At 39.6% G+C, this 20,936-nt stretch overlaps 1 protein-coding gene across 1 annotated transcript in view; it reads left to right on the plus strand.

Annotated features, from left to right (window-relative positions):
• The window catches only part of REEP3 (receptor accessory protein 3), a 122,239-nt gene that overhangs the window by 65,470 nt on the left and 35,833 nt on the right, over positions 1-20,936 (plus strand). The window contains exons 3-5 of the mRNA XM_066242561.1: positions 11,372-11,448; positions 16,358-16,478; positions 16,649-16,762. Coding sequence (XP_066098658.1) covers positions 11,372-11,448; positions 16,358-16,478; positions 16,649-16,762 — 312 coding nt within the window. The remainder of the gene's footprint in view (positions 1-11,371; positions 11,449-16,357; positions 16,479-16,648; positions 16,763-20,936) is intronic.

Genomic DNA, 20,936 nt, shown 5'->3' on the forward strand with positions numbered 1-20,936 from the left:
AGACAATAGTATGGTGATTACCAAAGGGAAAGGGGGGTGGGGGTTGTAGAAGAGAGTAAAGGGGGATAAGTGATGGAAGGGGACTTGACTCGGGTGGTGAACACACAAGATAGTATACAGGTGATATATTATAGAATTGTACACCTGAAACCTATAGAATTTTATTAACCAGTGTCACCCCAATAAATTTAATTTAATTAATTTTTTTTTTTTTTTCATTTTTCCAAAGCTGGAAACAGGGAGGCAGTCAGACAGACTCTCGCATGCATCCAACCGGGATCCACCCGGCATGCCCACCAGGGGGCGATGCTCTGCCCCTCTGGGGCGTCGCTCTGTTGCGTCCAGAGCCATTCTAGCGCCTGAGGCAGAGGCCACAGAGCCATCCCCAGCGCCTGGGCCATCTTTGTTCCAGTGGAGCCTCGCTGCGGGAGGGGAAGAGAGAGACAGAGAGGATGGAGAGGGGGAGGGGTGGAGAAGCAAATGGGCGCCTCTCCTGTGTGCCCTGGCCGGGAATCGAACCTGGGACTCCTGCATGCCAGGCCGACACTCTTACCGCTGAGCCAACCGGCCAGGGCCATAAATTTAATTTTAAAAAAATGTTAAGCCCAGGCCAGCTAGCTAGCTCAACGGTAGAGCATCAGTCTGGCATGTGGAAGTCCCGGGTTCGATTCCCAGCCAGGGCACACAGGAGAAGCGCCTATCTGCTTCTCCACCCCTCCCCCTCTCCTTCCTCTCTGTCTCTCTCTTTCCCTCCCGCAGCCAAGGCTCCATTGGAGCAAAGTGGCCCGGGCGCTGAGGATGGCTCCATGGCCTCCACCTCAGGTGCTAGAATGACTCCGTTGCAATGGAGCAACGCCCCAGATGGGCAGAGCATCGCCCCCTGGTGGGCATGCCGGGTGGATCCCGGTCAGGCGCATGAGGGAGTCTATCTGCCTCCCCACTTCTCACTTCAGAAAAATATTTTAAAAAGTGAAATGCAAATACTCAGCCAGTGTGGATGGAGAGAGTTATTTTGGTCCAAGAGTTCACTTCTTTCTAAATCCTCCTCCTGGCAACAGTGCCCATAAACAGTTCCTGCTTTTTACATTTTCTTTTCAACACTTCTTTTAAATTAATTACCTCTAGTTTTTAAACATTTTTGCACTTTTTCCTTCTCTCAGGTTCTTCAGACTACCACGGTCAGGGGATGAGATACATGGGGCTTCTGTGACTCAGGGGTACTGGGGAAGACCAAGGCAAAAGTTATGACTATATTTCTAGTTGCATTCTGCCTGTTTTTAACACCAAATACATCTATTATAACATGGGGCTTTCGCCTTCAAAACAGCAGAATATTTTGTGAGGTCTTTGGCAGTGTTACCTGGAAACTGCAGGTAAACCATGTTCCTGTAAGTTCATCATCTGAAAATTAACTCTCAAATATTTGAGTCCTAAGGAGCTGTATGTAGAAAGTTAAGAACTTCTTCTTTTTTTTTTTTTTTTTTTCTGAAGCCGGAAATGGGGAGGCAGTCAAACAGACTCCCGCATGCACCCGACCGGGATCCATCCGGCATGCCCACCAGGGGGCGATGCTCTGCCCCTCTGGGGCGTCGCTCTGCTGCAACCAGAGCCATTCCAGCGCCTGAGGCAGAGGCCATAGAACCATCCTCAGCACCCAGGCCATCTTTTGCTCCAGTGGAGCCTCGGCTGCGGGAGGGGAAGAGAGAGACAGAGAGGAAGGAGAGAGGGAGGGGTGGAGAAGCAGATGGGCGCCTCTCCTGTGTGCCCTGGCCGGTAATCGAACCCTGGACTCCCGCACACCAGGCCGATGCTCCACTACTGAGCCAACTGGCCAGGGCCAAGAAATTCTTAAATGGGGCAGTGGAGGAAGAAATCCCCCAAAGTTGAAGAAGGCCAAATCAATCCCAGCCTAACTTATTCACCCCAAGCACTTGCTCCATCTTTTAAAAAAATTTTTTTCAACTGTGGTCTCTATTCACTTCAGATTGAACTTCAACTGGTTTATTTTCAAGCATGCTTCTCTAACTTGGCACAAGTCTGGGAAAAATCCCATAACTGAGCCATCTGGGTTGGATAAAAGAATTTTTCTGTTTGATTTCTCACATTTTTTTCCTTTTTGTTTTTTATGGGGGAAAAATCATTATGAAGTAACCAAATTATTGTATAATGTTAATGGAACAGGATAAATATTTTTAACTCTGTACCATTTTTAAAGAATTCTGTATTAGAAGATCTCTCTGTTTTCTCCAAAACATGGTGTGGAATGAATGTTTGGAGTGAACTGACTTGAGTAAATAACTAATAATGGTCAAAAAATAATGTTCTCTTTGGGTGGCCTGAAATTCATCAGTGTTTATTTCTCTTCAGATTCAGCAAAGATTTTTTTTCTCAGTGAAGCATATTTTAGCATTTTATGCTCTGTATTTATTTAGTTTGTTTATAATTGAAACCATTATGCATATGTAATTTCTCATTTTTGTCTTAGAGACCAACTAATTGCTTTTTGATTAAAAGAATCTGAAATTAAGAAATATTGGAAAATTGTTTAATCTCCCTCTGATAACTTTCAAAACAACTATAACAAAATAGGCTGTTCAATGTAATAAGCCACTGTTCGCAGTCCAGAGTTTGAATCTTGCATCAGTTCTACCCTAAAACTAAGAAACTGTTAAGTAAAAGTCCATGTTTGTTTTACTAAGCTCAGGGTTCTAGGTCCCAAGAACATGATGTTAAAGACAATTTTGGTCTCTATCCATTGTTACAGTTAAAGGGCAGAGATGTTATCTAAACCATCACACAGATAAGACCTTTGGAAGGGTGTGGGTAGTTAGGGAAGGTAGTTTATTCATACAAAACAAATGAATGCTATATAATAAAATATTAGTAGTTATATATTGGATCAAACATTGTGCTGATAAAAACCTATTCATACCCTTTTTTTACTTTTATTAATCCCAGTCATGAAAGTTACAGATTAGGAATGCATTGACCTCAGAGTTTATGATGATTTCTTGTCAAAGGGCTTTATTAGTGATAAGCCCTAAGTAATATTTATCAAATTAATATGTCACATAATTTTCTTTTAATCATGCAAGTATAATTTAATACAGTTATGTCATTTTAACACAGTGGTCCCCAACCCCTGGGCCACGGACCAGTACCGGTCCATGGGCCATTTCGTACGGGTCCGCAGAGAAAGAATAAATAACTTACATTATTTCCGTTTTATTTATATTTAAGTCTGAACAAAGTTTTATATTTTAAAAATGACCAGAGTCCCTCTGTTACATTTGTCTAAGACTCACTCTTGACACTTGTCTCGGTCACGTGATACATTTACCCATCCCACCCTAAAGGCCGGTCCGTGAAAATATTTTCTGACATTAAACCAGTCCGTGGCCCAAAAAAGGTTGGGGACCACTGATTTAACATATATGATTGTTGATATTGCTATTATACTATCACACTGGGCCCTGGCCGGTGGCTTAGTGGATAGAGCCCAGTGTATGGACCTCCCAGGTTTGATTCCTGGTCAGGGCACACAGGAGAAGCAACCATCTGCTTCTCTCCCCTGCCCTTCTCTCCCTCTTCCTGACCTGCAGCCTGTGGCTCAGTTGGTTCAAGGATTACCCTGGGCACTAAGGATAGCTCTGTTGGAATGCATCAGCCTCAGGCACTAAAAATGGCTAGTACTGGAGCATTGGCCACAAATGGGTTGCCACCCTGGATCCCAGTCAGGCTGCATGTGGGAGCCTCACTATCTCCCCTCCTCTCACCTAAAGAAAACCACCCTGGTCATAATATGGAAAGAATAAGTTATGTACACTTGAAAGCTATACTGTAATAAATACAATTTTTTAAAAAAGAAAATTTTAGCAAAGAAAAAAGAGAAAGTTATATAAAGATACAATTTAAGAAAAATACTTTTTAATGAATATGCCACTACTACTGTTATCCTTGACTCTTACAATCTACAACAACATACCTCCCACCAGAACACAGATTCCCCTATATATTTGGGTCCTATGTATTGCTTTCAATTTCTTTTCTTTCCCTCATTTTTAATTTAGAAATTAAATTTAGTGGGGCAACATTGATCAATAAGAGTGCATTGGTTTTAGGTGAACATCTCCATGGCATTTGAACTGTTGATTGAATTGTGTGCCCATCACCCAAAGTGAACTCATTTTCTGTGATGGAAATGTTGAAGATTGTATTACAGTTATGGTTTACTTTTGTTTGCTTATTTGTTTGAGGGTCTAAATCAGTTTTGTAAAAATTGTCTAAGAACTTATTTTGTTGAAAAATGGTAAGAGATCATGAAATTGAGGCCAACTGGGTAGGTGATGCAAATCTATTAAATGGACTGTGGTCTTTTGAGAGTAAATTTAGCCTATGGGTATATTCATTTTATAGTATTCTCTCAGGCTTAAAATATCCTCTAATTCCTTTGAGAGAGTAAAGCTAAGAACACCATCTTGTAACTCTCTGGGTTTCTGAAATGCAAAGACTTTATGAAAGCACTATGAATTTTTGAGTAATAATAAAACAAGTGCTGGCTTGTTACGTAAGATAATCTCATCTATGCAGTATATAAACTGGAATATAATTTTAAAAACTATGGTTTTATATCACAGATGACTCCATAATCATCAAAAGAACTTGCCTGATTATGAATGTATTTTTTTAGAAAATAAGTCAATTTTGATATTTAAATGATTTTAAGATTCCATTTAAGAATCTTTTCTTCATAGTAAATTAAATTTATAATAAAGCATTCATCATATATTTCTAGTTTCAAAAAATATAGTAGCAATGTCACCCCATTAAAATTAATTTTAAAAAATATATAGTAGCTAAGTATTTTAAGATTAAAATATACAACCATTGTATTATAACTACTTTCAAAAGCAGTTTATTGTCAAATAATTAGAAAATATGGAAATTACAGTCTTGCTTGTACTTTAGTCTAGTTCATTAATTCTTTTTTTTTCCCAGTAATTCTAATAAATATTTCTGAGCATCTGTTTTGTGCCAGATGCCATAATAGGCATTAGTTACATTCTGGAGGATGAAAACAAAGTGAACAGAATAGACTATCAGACAACTTTTTCGTGTAGTCTTTACACTGACTTTTATGTTCTTCAGTCTTTGGATATCTTGGTTTCCTACTCATAATATATTTATTTTAAACTTTAAATGTACCATATTTTTCGCTCCATAAAATGCACTTTTTTCCCCAAAATGTGGAGGGGAAAATGCCCGTGAATCTTACAGAGTAAACGTTAGTTTTTTTTAGCTGCTGCAGGGCGCTGCACCAGTAAACATATGTAGAATGAATGCCAGCGGGAGCATAATCATACCCGCCACAGCATCGTGCGGAACCCCAGCATCTGCTGAGTGACCTCCTGGTTCCAGTTTCCACAGTTGCATGCAGCGCAGGAGGGAAGGAGAGCGACGTTGTGTGGACACATTCATCTGGCATCATTGAAGGCAGATGTGGGAGGCACGCTGCAGCTGTTGGAGCTCCGTGTGAAGTGCTGACGTCAGTTACTGCCCTATTAGTGCTTAACCAATTTAGAGCACATATTAGTGAAACCACACACACACAAAAAAAAGTTAAAGTAATGAAGACTCATCTAGCTGTAATTCCTGGGGGTCTTAACCAGCCAGTTGCAACCTCTCGACGTTTCCATCAACAAACTATTTAAAGTCTTAATGCAACAAGAGTGGAATAAATGGACAGCTGCTGGTAATCATGATCTGACACCAACTGAGCAAATGAAGAGACCCACTATCACTCAAGTTTGTGAATGGGTGAAAACATCATGGCAGTCAGTGAAGAATGAAACCGTGGTACGGTCATTCAAAAAATGTGGCATTAACAATGCCTTAGATGACACTGAAGATGGTATCGTATATGAAAATAGTGAAGAAAGTGATACCAGTGATTGTGAGCAACTGAGCTTCTTAAATCCTACACTGGCGATGATGAGTTCCTGGGGTTCCCTGACAACTGGAAGAGTATTTGAACATTAAAGTCTCTTCTCATTTGTTAATAACTGTGCTAATGGTTGTTAATAGTGCTGTTGAGTTTACATTGTTGAAATATTATTGTGGTATATTTTATTAAATATTTTAACACACCATTTGGTTCAGAATAATCTTATCAAAATACAGTTGATCACCATGTTCACTTTCTTTGTCCTTAGAAGAAATAAAACCATTGAAAACTGGAACCAGGAGTGTCTCAGAGTGTGGGATAGGTCGTATTGCTGAAGGAATATTAGGATATGCGATCATATGCAATTTTTTCTTGCTGATGCCTTTTGTATGGATCAGACAGAAATAACAGTCACTGCTGTGGTCCTTAGGTTAACGCCAAACCATGGGAATACCAAAAGGCATTCCTTTGTGTTTTCCTTTTGTCCAGTCATGAAGCATTTCCTCAAAATTATGACACATAATGTGAAGAGCCCAATTCTTGTCTTGATTGCCAAGGGGAACTTGAAAATAAGCAATATATGCACGTGTCACAAATGATGAAATATTGTACCTTTGACGTTGAAGTGTGTAACAGCCACATATATAACAGAAGGTGTCAGGACTATTCTTACATTTACACCTACTCGAAGAAGCCATAATTCAATCTTAAGACAAAATAAGAGGGTGTTTTTATCAGATAATAATTTTTTACATTTAAAAACAACTACAATTATGTAAAAGTGATGTTTGTAAAACACTAATTGCCTTGTGGTTATATTCAATCCAAGAGTTATTGCCCTTTAACTCCAATTTAAAAACCACTGCATGCCATTAACTGTAACAAAAAGAAATTAAAATTGCCTAAAAACTAGAGCATGCACCAAAAAATGGATTTCAGATTTGGAATCAGCAATGCAGAAATATATAGAAACAGCTCTAAAACCTCATCATGCAACAGAAAATGAAAAAAATTTTTGTTCCCCAGTGTAATTTGAACCCCTGGTAAAACATGCCATCCTTGAAGATGTAAAATGCTCTCTTTTTGCCTGATGCTACCTTTTATCCCCCTCCTTTTTTTCTCTTTAAACCAGATCCCTTAAAATACTAGTATATATTGGCCTATAATATCTTCACCTCCTATCTGCTGTCTAATCTTTTCCACTCCCAACAAAATAGAGTATACTGAGCTAGGCACAGGCCCATATTCAGTCAACAATTCATAGACACCAGGCACAGAGGATTCAGCACTGCACAAAATAAAAGTCTTTGCCCTCTTAGAGTTTACATTCTAGTAGGGAAAGGTGAAAGAGGGAGTAAATATTTGTTAGATGTGTCTATGATATGTGCTAAAGAGAAAAATATGTCAGGATAAGGGAGTTAGGAAGATACTGGTATTTTAAGGAGAGTAGTCAGGAAAGGCATTTCTGATAATTATTTGAGCAGAGACCTGAAGCAAATGAGAAAACTGTTCACATGGAGAAGAGCATTTCAGGCACAGACAGCATGTACTAAGGCCCTGAGGCAGGAGCGTATCCACACATACAAAGGACAGTGGAAGGACCAGTGTGGCTGGAGCAGCACAGGGGAAGGAAGAGGAGTGCCAGATGAAACCAGAGAGGCAGACTGTGCCAGAGCCGTAGGGCCTTCTAAGGTTCTGATGGAGCCTTCAAAGGAGTTTGAACAAAGGAATGACATAATGTGGCCTGTGTTTTAAGGAGACAACTGACTGCTCTATGCATAATAGACCCAAAGAAGCAGAGTAATCAGCAATGGGAATCATCCTGACAGGAGATTATAGACACCTGGGCTGGGGAGGTATCTGTGGAAGTGATGAGAAATGACTCCATTCTAGGTATATTTCAAAGAGCTGACAGGGTGAGTAGTGCTGAGACCTTCTATCCTTCCAGTGGAGTTTCCCCTCCACAATTCCACATCTCTTTTCCTTCCTTATGGCCCAGGAGGCTGATCCATTCAATCTACATCATCTCTGGTTTCCCTTTGGGTTTGGCCCATGAGAGGCTCCTGCAGAAACCATGAAGGCAGGATGAGCATGAGGCCACAGTATTCTCCTAACTTACTTCCCCCGCTGGTTTGTTGTGACTGTCTACCTGAGGCTGCAGCCCTATAGTTGCCCTGTCTGGATTCCAGAACATCTTCCCTTCCCCTCTCCCACCTCCTTCACACCTATGGGTTTTGCCAGTTCCTGCTCTTGCTAGCTCAAGAGTGAGCCACTGTCATTTATTGATTTCCCTCAACCTTGCCCACAACTTTATAAATAGCCCCTTTAGTAAGCTGTCCTTCAATTCTTGTGATCTTGACTCATATTGGAGGTAGAGCATCTAATGTGAAAATAACAACTTTTTTTAAAATCAGTCAATTACTCCTTTTTTCTTCCCTGTGAGATGTTAAATCCTTGCAAGTTCCTGGGATCAAAGAGCCCCCCCTTTTTTTTAAGTGAGAGGAGAGATAGAGACAGACTTTCTCCTGCATGCACCCCAACTGGGATCCACCTGGCAATCTCCATCTAGGGCCGATGCTCAAGTCAACTGAGCTATCCTCCCCGGGCCAACTCGGACCAATCAAGCCACTGGCTATGAGAGAGGGAGAGGGAGGGGAAGAGAAGCAGATGATTGCTTCTCATGTGTGCCTTGACCAGGAATGGAACCCGGGATATCCGCATGCCAGGCTAACACTCTTTTCACTGAACCAACTGGCCAGGGCTCCAAGAGACTTTTGAGAAAAAGTTGGGTACAGCCTGGCCTGTGGTGGTGCAGTGGATAAAGCATCAACCTGGAACACTGAGGTCGCAGATTCGTAACTCCAGGCTTGCCTGGCCAAGGCATATATAGGAGTTGATCCTTCCTGCTCCTTCCCCCCTTCTGTCTCCCCTCTCTGTCTTTTCTCTCTCCTCTCTCCTCTCTAAAATGATTAAATAAAATAAAAAGTTTGGGTACAACTTTCTTATTATTCATTGTCCTTGTGAAGATTAGTAAACAGTTTGAAGATTAGTGAACAGTTTGTTGGTTTTACCAATTGTTTTTGAAGTGGAAAGAATCACTATTCACAGTTTTTCAATTACATAGAATTTTACCAATAAAGATGATGCCAGTAATCTTTTTTCCAGTAACTTAAAAGATGGGTTGTAATTTATTCAAGTTAACTGTTAAGTGACTTTTATTTGCATGACATTTTAATAGTGTTTATTTCCATTATATTTAGTTGCATACATTTGTATCAGTATGATTGTTTTTCTACCAATATTTCTGTTTTAGTACTGCATTTTGTTATTGATGTTTTCTGTAGTCTAAAGAATATTTTATTTTCAAATATGTTTAATTGTATTTATAATTTGGTATCTTTTGCTCTCCCTCCCTCCTCCCTTTCTCCTTCCCCCCCTCCCTTCCTCTCCCCCTCTTTCCCTTGACTTCTTTCTGTTTTTCCTTTGGGCAAAACCTTAAACAGTGTGCTGAGCAGCCTTAAGATATAGTTTTAAAGAAAACTTTGCTGAGTAATCATTAGGTATAAAATCCCAACCAAATACATTAATGAGAAAAAGAAGTAATAGCTTTTTAAGGTTAACCTTTTTGTGGTTGCTCCCATGAATAAAACACACCCAGGAATTTATTTATTACCAGATTCAAGTAAATTTGAGGTCCACATTTCTATAAGGAGAACAACAATTTCATAAGGTTAAGAGAGCATATTGTCAAAGAAGTTACTCATTAAAGATAAATTAAAATCATGGAGTTTTACTTATGTAAAATTGTAGCCAACCCTCCAGGAAAATTCCCAGGAATACTGCATTGATTGGATGGTTTGGTTGATGTCTTAGAACTAAAAAGGCACATCCTTCTTTTCTCTTTTTTTATTTTTATTTTTGAAATGACTAAATATTCTCACAACCTAACCAAATATGTGTTTTGCTTTTTTGGAGATAAACATTATATACTTTAAAACATTTATTTTGTGGGTTTTAAAATTAACTCGATAATTTTACTTGAAAATTGAATAAGCCATTGCTCTACTGAAGCCAGGGCGTTTCTGAAATGTGTGGGATGTATAGCAGCTCTAACCCACCTGTGAACTAGTCTGTCAGGGCGTATCACCAGTTACTGCCTGTCAGTCCCTTACACCGTTACTCAAGTCTATTAATAGGCAAATTATGACTCTCCTTAGAGTATTATTTTTTGTTATTTTCTATTTGGAAGGTCACAATCATAATGATGGTTGTGAAATCATAAAATAGTGACTGTGAAATAATGAAAAATGACAAGCATTGACTTAAATAATTCTATTTTTCCAAAAATTTCCTAAACTTTCTGTGAGAGATACAATTTAATTTAAGTCTACACTTTTCCTGGGAAAGATGATGATAATGTCCTCTGATATCTCTGTGCTGGGTACAAGAGAGGGAGAGAGAACTGAACAGAATTGACCCAGAGACCATCATCTTTTGGCTGTTTACTCATGGTGGAAGGGGAGAGAGCTCTCTGGAGGCCCTTTTAAAAAGACACTACTTCTCGAGGGCTCTACCGTTACGACCTAATCACCTCCCAATAGACATTTGGAATTAGGGTTTTAATATATGAATTTTGGTGGGACACATTCAGTCCTATTGCAACCACCATTGCAATAATGGAATAGACGAAAGAAAAGAATGTGTGAGAAGCAACAGGCTTATATGTAGGGGAAGAAGGAGACACTAACCTTAAACTCAAAGTGAGTGACTAATATTGTGGATATAACAAATCCAGGATGGTTCTTGGGTTTCTGAAAAGTTTCTATATATGGAGAAAATAAGAATGCAAAATTTTAAAAACTAAAACAGATTAAATGTGGTCAGGCCATATTATACTATATTATTTATATAACAATTAAATAGCTAATAGTCTTTCAAAAGAAGGTTATAGATAAGAATAAGATCTTTTAAAGCACTTTCCTTTACTTAAGAAAACTCTATTCTGTTTTTCCAATTCTTTTTTTTTTTTTTTTATAAATAAATTTTTATTTTAATGGGGTGACATCAATAAATGAGGGTACATACATTCAAAGAAAACATTTCCAGGTTATCTTGTTATTTAGTTCTGTTGCATACCCATCACCCGAAGAGAGATCGTCCTCCGCCACCTTCCATCCATTTCAGTGTACCTATATTACATTTTATGAGACCTAGAGATTTGTTATTCTTTGATTCTTGTATCTCAGGACGGTTGATGTACTGATCTGAAGAACTTAGACATGAAACCTGTTAAAAATTAAACCGTCATCTTCTGCGTTGGATCTAACATACTCTATATTTAGAAATAAATGTATGTGAGTTGTACATAATTATTCAGTTACAATGAATTTTACTCTATGACTTTATAAGTATTTTTATTATTTCCAGGTTCGATGGATGATGTACTGGATTGTTTTTGCTCTCTATACTGTGATTGAAACAGTAGCAGATCAAACAGTTGCTTGGTAAGTTCTAGTATTGAGAATGAACCAGACTAGATAGTGTCGTTATCAGATGTCCTGAGTGCTTATCCTGCTTTTGCTGTTAACTAAGTAAATTCTACTGTTACCTAATTAGCCAGTGTCTCATTTTCTTTATCTTGTTTCCCCCTAAGAACATTACTTTGCTTATAGTCCTTCTCAAATAAAGGCAGCTCAGCACATATTTAAAGCGGACGGTTTTCCGAGTTTTGACGTGTGTGTGCTCATAAGAAACATGGCCACCATCAACAGAATGGGTATACTCGTCACCCCACACCTTTCCCACTGGCCCTTTGCGACCATCTGTCCACACCGCCTGCTCACTGCCTCACTGGGCAGCCACCGCCTTCTGTTCCTGCCCTTCAGGTTGCATTTCATGGCTATCTGTAAAAATGGAATCGTGCCATCATCCCTTCCTTCTCTTCTGGCCTGTTTCACTTAGTAAAGTTATTTGGAGGTCCTTCCGCGTCACTGTGTGTGTGAATAGATAGTTCGCTTCTTTTTGCTGCTTTGTAGTGGTCCAGAGCGTGGATACCGCAGCTTGGTCATGAATTCAACTTCTTGGTGGGACACATGAGTGGTTCACAGTCTGGGCTATTATTACAAATAAAGCTGCTGTGAACATTCACACGTAGGGTGTGGTGTGAACCCGTTCCGTTCCTTGTGGGTGAAGAGCTAGCAGTTAGAATGTCTGGATGATGTCGTTGCTACACATTTGATATTTTTTTATGGAATGGTGAAACTTTTTTTCCAATGTGGTTATACCATTTTGCTTCTGAGTTTCATCCACCTGCTCCATGTTCCTGCCATGTGTTGGTAAGCTGCCTTCTTGATTACCTTCACCCAGATTGGGTGTGAAGTGGTATCTAGGAGATTTTAACTTGCATTTCCCTAATGACTACGGAGGCTAAGAATCTTTTCATGTGCTTATGTGTATATATGCAAATAAATACTTCTATGGTGAAGTACCCACAATTGCTTTACTGAGTTGTTTCTTGGTTTTCTTGCTTTTTTTTAAGTGAGAGGAGGAGACATAGTGAAACAGACTCCCACATTCACCTCACCTGGGATCCATCTGGCAACCCTTGTCTGGGCCAGATGCTCGATCAACTGAGTTGTCTTCAGTGCCTAAGGCCAATGCTCAGGCCAGTCGAGTCACTGGCTGTGGGAGAAGAAGAGGGAAAGAGCCAGGAAGGGGAACGGAAGCAGTTGGTTGCTTCTGTGTGCCCTGACTGGGAATCAAACCCAGGAAGTCCATACACCAGGCTGACACTCTATCCACTCAACTACCTTCCAGGGCCAGGATTGAGTCTTCTGACCTATGGACTCTATCTTTCCACTTAGGTCTTATTTAATTTTTCTGAGCAATATTTTATAGTTTTCAGAATACGAGCCTTTCTCATTTTTTGCCATATGGATTATATTTTGGTACAGTATTATGTTAAACGGTCTTTTCCCCATGTACCCCTCCTTGCTCATCTCCCCACATCTCACAGTCACTTGGAATAGAGAAATTGGTTGTCATTATCTTTTGACACCCCCGGCATCTGGTTTTAGTTTTCCCTCCCCATCCTTGAAACTCTCATCTACATTCAAACTGGGTGACATCCAAAGGGGACACCCATAGACCACCAGCTCCTTGATGCTCTATTCTAAACCTCTGAGACAAAATTAAAGCATGTTTATATCCTTGAGGATTTAACATTTTGCTGAGGAGCAAATACTTAATGTAACTTGAATCTCCATGTACTATACCTCAGTAGTGCATTTTCATCTAAACCTTGCCATCATGTTGAAAATTCCTCCTTTCAAAATCTATAAACTCACTACCTTGCCAGTATCTTCAGCTGTCCTTGCTGCACAAACCTTCAGCCTAAATACCCCAATTGCTCGTCTTTACTTCTTTGCCAGGCTACTAAAGGAGCTGAAGAAGGTCAGTTGCCCATATAGATATTAATTTGAACTTTACTATTCCTTATACTTGCTTTTTTGGTCAGTTGCTACTCTCATTCCCTCTTGTATCTGTTTTAGGCATTTGCTGTTCTGTCCTTAAACTGTCTTTCTGGCTTTGCTGTTTCCATATTCTCACAGCACATTAGGTCACATTGGATTGCTAGAGAAAAAACAAGTCATCAAACTTTTTTTTTTTAAGTAGGAGGAGGGGAGATAGTGAGACAGAGTCCCACATACGTCCCAGCTGGGATGCACCCAGGAACCCCCATCTGGAGCCAATGCTCAAATCAACCCAGCTATTTTTAGCATCTGACCTAATCCTCAGCGCCAAGCACAATGCTCCAACCAATAGAGCCACTGGCTTTGGGAGGGGAAGAGGGAAGACAAGGGGGAGAGAGAATGGGAGAGAAGCAGATGGTCTCTTCTCTTGTGTGCCCTGACCAGGAATCGAACCCAGGACGTCCATATGCCGAGCTGATGCTCTGTCCATTGAGCCAACCCTCCAGGGCCAAAGTCATCAAACTTAAATGTTCTTAACATCCTGACCTTATTTGTGAACTTCTCTATACTGTAGCTTCATTCCTCTTTCTCTTCCTTTTTCTGTCCCAAAACTCATTCATTTACCTATTAATTTTTTGTTATAGGTGTTTGGGAGAGGGTTTTCTGTTTGTTTTTAAATGACAGAACACAGATTCCAGATTATGTTAGGTCTCTTAAATGTCAAAGTTCTCTTTTTAAAGACTTCTCATTTTTTTTTATTGCAAATACAGCATACATTATTTAAAAATGGACAGCGCGGGGAATGATGACCACAAACTGAAAATTCAGAGATTCCTCTGTTATTGCACCATCATAAAGACTTTTTGTAGACTACGTAATCATCAGTCAATGTTTCTGACTTTGACCGTCCGCCTCTTCAGAAATGTCTACAGTTTTTAGTTATCGTGTACTATAATGCTTCTTTGACACATGAAGTTGATCCCTTGCTGTGGCAAGAAACAACTTTAGAAGCATAATAAGTTAGAAAACAAACATTTATCTTGCTCAAACTACATCAGGGCAAATCATGGCTGTTGCTTTGCTGGGCTTGACTATTTTAAGTGTCCTTTCTTTTTGGGATCGAGGCTGAAGAAGCACTTGTCAGGCAGAAAACATGTTTAAAGCAAGAGGTTGGGGGTGTAGGCTTGAGGAAATCAAAGGTCATGGTCATTTAACGCTTCTCCTTGCATGTGACATGTCACATACTCTGTTTGCAAAAGCAGGTCACATGGTTAAACCCACAGTCATTGCTTGGGGAACTGTACTCAGCCTATAGCAGGGGTCAGGAACCTATGGCTCACGAGCCAGATGTGGCTCTTTTGATGGCTGTATCTGGCTCGCAGACAATTCTTTAATAATAAAAAAAAAAATGTTAAAAATATAAAACTGCCCTGGCAGGTTGGCTCAGCGGTAGAGCGTCGGCCTAGCGTGCGGAGGACCCGGGTTCGATTCCCAGCCAGGGCACACAGGAGAAGCGCCCATTTGCTTCTCCACCCCTCCACCGCGCTTTCCTCTCTGTCTCTCTCTTCCCCTCCTGCAGCCAAGGCTCCATTGGAGCAAAGATGGCCCGGGCGCTGGGGATGGCTCTGTGGCCTCTGCCTCAGGCGCTAGAGTGGCTCTGGTCGCAACATGGCGACGCCCAGGATGGGCAGAGTATCGCCCCCTGGTGGGCAGAGCGTCGCCCCAAGGTGGGCGTGCCGGGTGGATCCCGGTCGGGCGCATGCCGGAGTCTGTCTGTCTCCTTGTTTCCAGCTTCAGAAAAATGAAAAAAAAAAAAAAAAAAAAAAAAAAAAAAATATATATATATATATATATATATAAATATATATATATATAAAAAACAGCCTGACCTATGGTGGCGCAGTGGATAAAGCATCGACCTGGAAATGCTGAGGTCGCCAGTTCAAAACCCTGGGCTTGCCTGGTCAAGGCACATATGGGAGTTCATGCTTCTAGCTCCTCCCCCCCCTTCTCTCTCTCTGTCTCTCCTCTCTCTCTCTCTGTCTCTCCCTCTCCTCTCTAAAATGAATAAATAAAAAATTTAAAAAATAAAAAATTTAAAAAAATAAAAATAAAAATATAAAACATTCTCATGTATTACAATCCATTCATTTCCTATTGCTCATGTTCATGGTTGTGGGTGGCTGGAGCCAATCACAGCTGTCCTCCGGGACCACACCAAATTTTTATTGGATAATGCATAACGTACACAGGTCGTTGTATGGCTCTCATGGAATTACATTTTAAAATATGTGGCGTTCATGGCTCTCTAAGCCAGAAAGGTTCCCGACCCCTGGCCTATAGGGAAGGCCCTGCAAAGTCCTATGACAAAGGGCATGGGTTAAATCTAACCCTAATTTTCAGTCTACCACAATGGTAATTCCATTTTTTTGCAAGTGAACTGTTTAGGCCTACAAAGTGCTGGAATACTGGCCAAATGAGATGGGAAGGGAAGTCCTTTAGGAGTTCTAGAATGAGATATATGTATGGGGTGACATCGTGTACTTGGAGCATATAAATGTGAGTCCTGATTATTGGAGGTGCGTCAGGTGCTGCCATGGCAGGTGGGCCCTGCAGACAGTGGGTGTACTGAACTGCCCTGGTTAAATGCTGTCAGTGCCCTCTCTGAACTGCATTCAGCTGACAGCTTCTCTGCTCTTGCTTAAACTGAAGAATCTTGCCTAGAAGGTGTGAATCTCTGAGGGGATCAGGTGCTTTCGTAAACTGATCTATATTTAACGAAATTAATTTGTCAATTCAAATATAGTTGTTTATTGATCTCTGACGTTTACATGTGAAAACATAGTGACCAAACTTTTTTAAATGTTTTTTTGGTATTTGCTCACTGTCTGTAGTTTATTTTGACAGGCATTTTTTTTTTTTCCAAATTTTTTCTTGTTAGGTTCCCCCTGTACTATGAACTTAAGATTGCTTTTGTCATATGGCTGCTCTCTCCCTATACCAAAGGAGCAAGTTTAATATATAGAAAATTCCTTCACCCACTTCTTTCTTCAAAGGAAAGGGTAAGATATATAAATTATTTCCACAAACCACTGTTACAAATGTGTATCATCACATGCTTTATGCTATAAAATTTGTGACATGATTATATTGTGGGGGAAGTCCTATTTTGGGGCCTCTGAACACTATACATATATAAAATTAATATCTATGTGTTTGGGTTTTTTTCCAGGAGATTGATGATTATATTGTACAAGCAAAGGAACGAGGCTATGAGACAATGGTAAACTTTGGGCGACAAGGTTTAAACTTAGCAGCTACTGCTGCTGTTACTGCAGCAGTAAAGGTAATTCTTTATTTACATTTTTTACCCAATGGCCCATTACATTGATGGATAAAGTAGGGTGGCTTTTTATTTCAGATCATTATAAAATGTTCACAAAATTTTACTTTTTTATTTTTGTAATACTGGAAAGAACAAATAGATAATTTTAGAAGCATTTCTACACATTTTCTATAACTAAATATTTTGAAACTCTTAATTGACCACAAAATGAGAACTACTTAATAAATAAAACATACTGGAAATGTCGTTTTGTCAAACCTTTCCTACTTTATAACCTTGAATAATTTGAGTAAATCGCTTTAGTAAAGATGACCTTTCTTTCTTTCTCTGTCTTTGTTGCTCTCTCTCTCGGTGGCAATATCTTGGTAGGATTTCTGGCTTACTTCTCCACCCCTACTTCAACCAATTTGAGGTAACTGATTATTCAAAATAAGGCATGAAAAAATTCTGTTCTTTAAATGTGAGATTTTACTTAGCCAATACTAATGTCATGTGTTGTGTTCTGCAAGCCAAGTTATCAAGTGAATGCCTTCTGTGAAAACTTGCATTGTGGCTTTTGGATTTCTTTGCATGTAGTAATTAGTGTGGTTTATTTTAAATGTGATAGCATAATTGACTTAGGTGTGTAGTATATGGAAAGAAAACAGCTTTCAGACCCTAAAAGTGCTGAGTGTGATTCTCTAAATAATCATCTGCAATTTACTTAACTTCTTTCTTAGTTGCTTCATGTGTAAAATGGGGATAATATACCTATCTGTGAAAGCACATATAAAAGCACAGTGCTTCCCAAAATATAGGAGGAGCCCAATAAACATTAATAGCATATGTCTAGCTCAATTCAATGGAAAATTTGAGTTTGTTGCTATTAAGTTGAGACGAATGAGTATTCTGGCTTTTAATTTAGGCTTTTTCAACTCAGTTATCTCAATCTAAAACAGAAATGCTATGGAAATTAATATTCTAGTTAAGTGGTGATTTTATATAATAGCAGTGGTGAAGGGATGTAAAATGTCAAATGGAACTTCTAAAATGAGCCTCCTCTTTTCAGAGTGATCTTTGGCTCAAGTATCACAATTAATATGCTCAAGAAGATAAAATATTGATATTGTATACTGAAAGTGTTACACTGAAGATTAAGTAGAAACATTAACTATACAGCCTTATACATGTAAGACAAGCCTGTTATTAATGATTATTATTAGCACTTTAGTATAGTTTGCCTATTATTGACTTTTTGAAGGCTTTTTGTTAGTATAGATATAAACAAATACTAAAATAGCAATATTTTCAGCTTGTTTAAGGAATATTTTCCACTTTAGAATAAATCCATTTGCTTTGTATTTCTTGCTTAATGAAAATGTTTTTCTGATTTCCGTATGTACTAAAAAATATCACCCAGGAGATCCAACATTGAACAACTAGGAATGCTACTCAGAGACCGTACATCCAGTTATTGGAGAAATAATACAATAATATTGCTTGGAACTGAAGGACTTGAATCTCCGTATTGAAAGGGCCCAGAAAATACCCAGCACAATGAATGAAAAAAAGGCTGACTCTAAGCAGATTAAGCAAGGTTATTGGAATATTCCAAAACACCAGAGATAAGGAATTCTTAAGAATTCCAAGTAAAAAAGTATGCCACATTCAAATTTCAAATGACCTACAATCAGAAAGGCATTAATTTCTTGTGCATGCACACGTGATAGAGAGAGAGATAGGGTACGGAGGAGAGGAAGGGAAAGAGATGAGAAGGTCAGCTTGTAGTTCTGTCACTTAGTTGTTCATTGATTGCTTCTCACATGTGCCTTGACTGGGGCTCAAGCCAAGCCAGTGTCCCCTTGCTCAAGCCAGCAACCCCACGCTCAAACTGGTGACCTCAGGGTTTTGAACCTGGGACCTCAACGTCCCAGGTTGATGCTCTGTCCACTGTGCCACCACTGGTCAGGCAGAAAGGCATTAATTTCTAACTAGTAACAAAAGAAGCTTGAAGGAAGACTAATATACCATACATGATACCATAACAATTTTCACCCTCAAATTCTTCAACAGTCACGTGTCAGCTTAAAATACCTCTTTTATTTTTTTTAATTTTAGGCATGCATATTCACAAAATTTACCTCTTCTGCATCCTATGTCAGGGGTAGATATGCTTTGCCTAAATTAGGGAATAATCCATTATAAAGGAAAACTATGGGGCCTGGGAAGTAGGGTATCCAACACAGAAGGGAGGTGATGAAAATTCCCAGAGTGAGTACTGCAGAGCAAGTCCAGGGGACAGCCAGCCAAAATTGGGTATGATGGAAAAACGTTGCCAGGACAGCTGTCCCTGGGAAAAGTTCGGATATGAGAGTATATGATAGGTTCAATCCTGTGCAAGGATGATACTTACTTAAATCATTCAGCATGTGCTAATGAGAAGACACACACTTTAGATGACAGATACTATAATGCAGCTGCACCTCAGCCCTGAGCACCACGAACTATGTACCGGAGGTAATGTAAAGAAGGAAAGCATTGGACCACTAAGCAAGTGAATAAGAAGAAAGGAATATTCTGACCAGTGGTGGTACAGTGGATAGTGCATCGACCTGGAAACTGAGTTCCCAGGTTCAAAACCCCAAGATAAGCCTGTGCTTGACTGGCTCACCAGCTTGTACACGGAGTCGCGGACTTGAGCGTAGGATCATCAGCATAATCTCATGGTCACTGTCTTGAGCCCAAAGGTGGGTGGCTTGAGCAAGGGGTCCCTAGCTCAGCTGGAGTCCCCTAGTCAAGGCACATATGAGAAGCAATCAATAAACAACTGAAGTGCCACAACTAAAGTGCTACTATAATGTTGATGCTTCTCATCTCTCTTCCTACCTGTCTCTCTCTCTCTCTCTCTCTCTCTCTCTCTCAAAGAAAGAAAAAAAAAGGATAATTGTAACTCTGGCAAAAGTCAAAATATACTGTATAAGAAAGGAAATATAATAATGAAGCATGACTCATTTCAGCAGTGAAGAGCATTTACATCATAGTCATGACATACTGTCAACTGACAACTGTGATTCTGTTCTTGGAACAATGAAGAGAAAAGAAAAGAAGGTAGAAGAATAGTTATGTAAATCCTCATCTGCCATAAGGGAGAGTAGAGGGTGTTAACTGGTTGCCTGCAAGGTATGGGTGGGGGGATGGAGAGGGGAAGGGGACTAAGGGCTTGTTGCTTTCTTTTGTTATAAAATCTCGTGTTCTTTGCCTGACCTGTGGTGGTGCAGTGGATGAAGCCTCTACCTGGAATGCTGAGGTCACCTTTTGGAAACTCTGGGCTTGCCCAGTCAAGGCACATATGAGAATCAACTACTACAAGTTGATGCTTCTCTCCCCCCCCCCTTTTTTTCTCTCCTCTCTCTAATATCAGTGAATAAAATCTTTAAAAATCTAGGGCTATTTGACTTTATGAAGTCCATATACTTATATACATGCCAAATAAGATGCTTTCTGAATTTTTTCATATTTAAAGGCATCTGTCAAAAAAATAGAATAAAAGCATCTGTCAACCTGATTCTGTGGTGAAAAACTAAAAATTAAACTTCAACTTCAAAAATTGTTTAGAAAATATAGTCATTTTAGAACATTGTTTTGGGAAACACAGAAGCATTCAAATCTCACTTGTTTCTCGTGTTTGTGACTATTTTGTGGGGTGTTTGTTTTATTTTGGTTTCGGTTTACTACTTCTAGACTCTGTGTAGGGAATCCCTCCTCCTTGTTTTTAGTTTATACTTTTCTGCCGTCAGTATTTAGTACCCTGCATATTTATTCATCACTTATTTACATATATTTAACACCTACTATATAGCAGGTGCTGGGGATGCAGCAGTGAAGGAGATGGATACAGCCCCTGCTTCCAGGCCGTGTCTGTATTCACTCCCTGAAAACTTTCTCATGTCCTTGGTTGCTAAGACCCTCCCCTTGCCCATAATTATCAAAGTAAGCATTATCTCACAGGAATACCGTTCTGTAGAAAGGCTATAAAAGCAATCCTATACCTATATTTCTCTGTCGTGTGTGTGTGTGTGTGTGTGTGTGTGTGTGTGTGTGGTTCATTGTTTGTTTTTATTTATATATTGAAAACAAAACTGCCTCCTCCCTTCAAAGGCAGGAAACAGAAAGTATAAAAATCATCTAAGTTACT

Source organism: Saccopteryx bilineata, chromosome 9 (assembly GCF_036850765.1).
Source record: "Saccopteryx bilineata isolate mSacBil1 chromosome 9, mSacBil1_pri_phased_curated, whole genome shotgun sequence".
NCBI classification, from domain to species: domain Eukaryota; kingdom Metazoa; phylum Chordata; class Mammalia; order Chiroptera; family Emballonuridae; genus Saccopteryx; species Saccopteryx bilineata.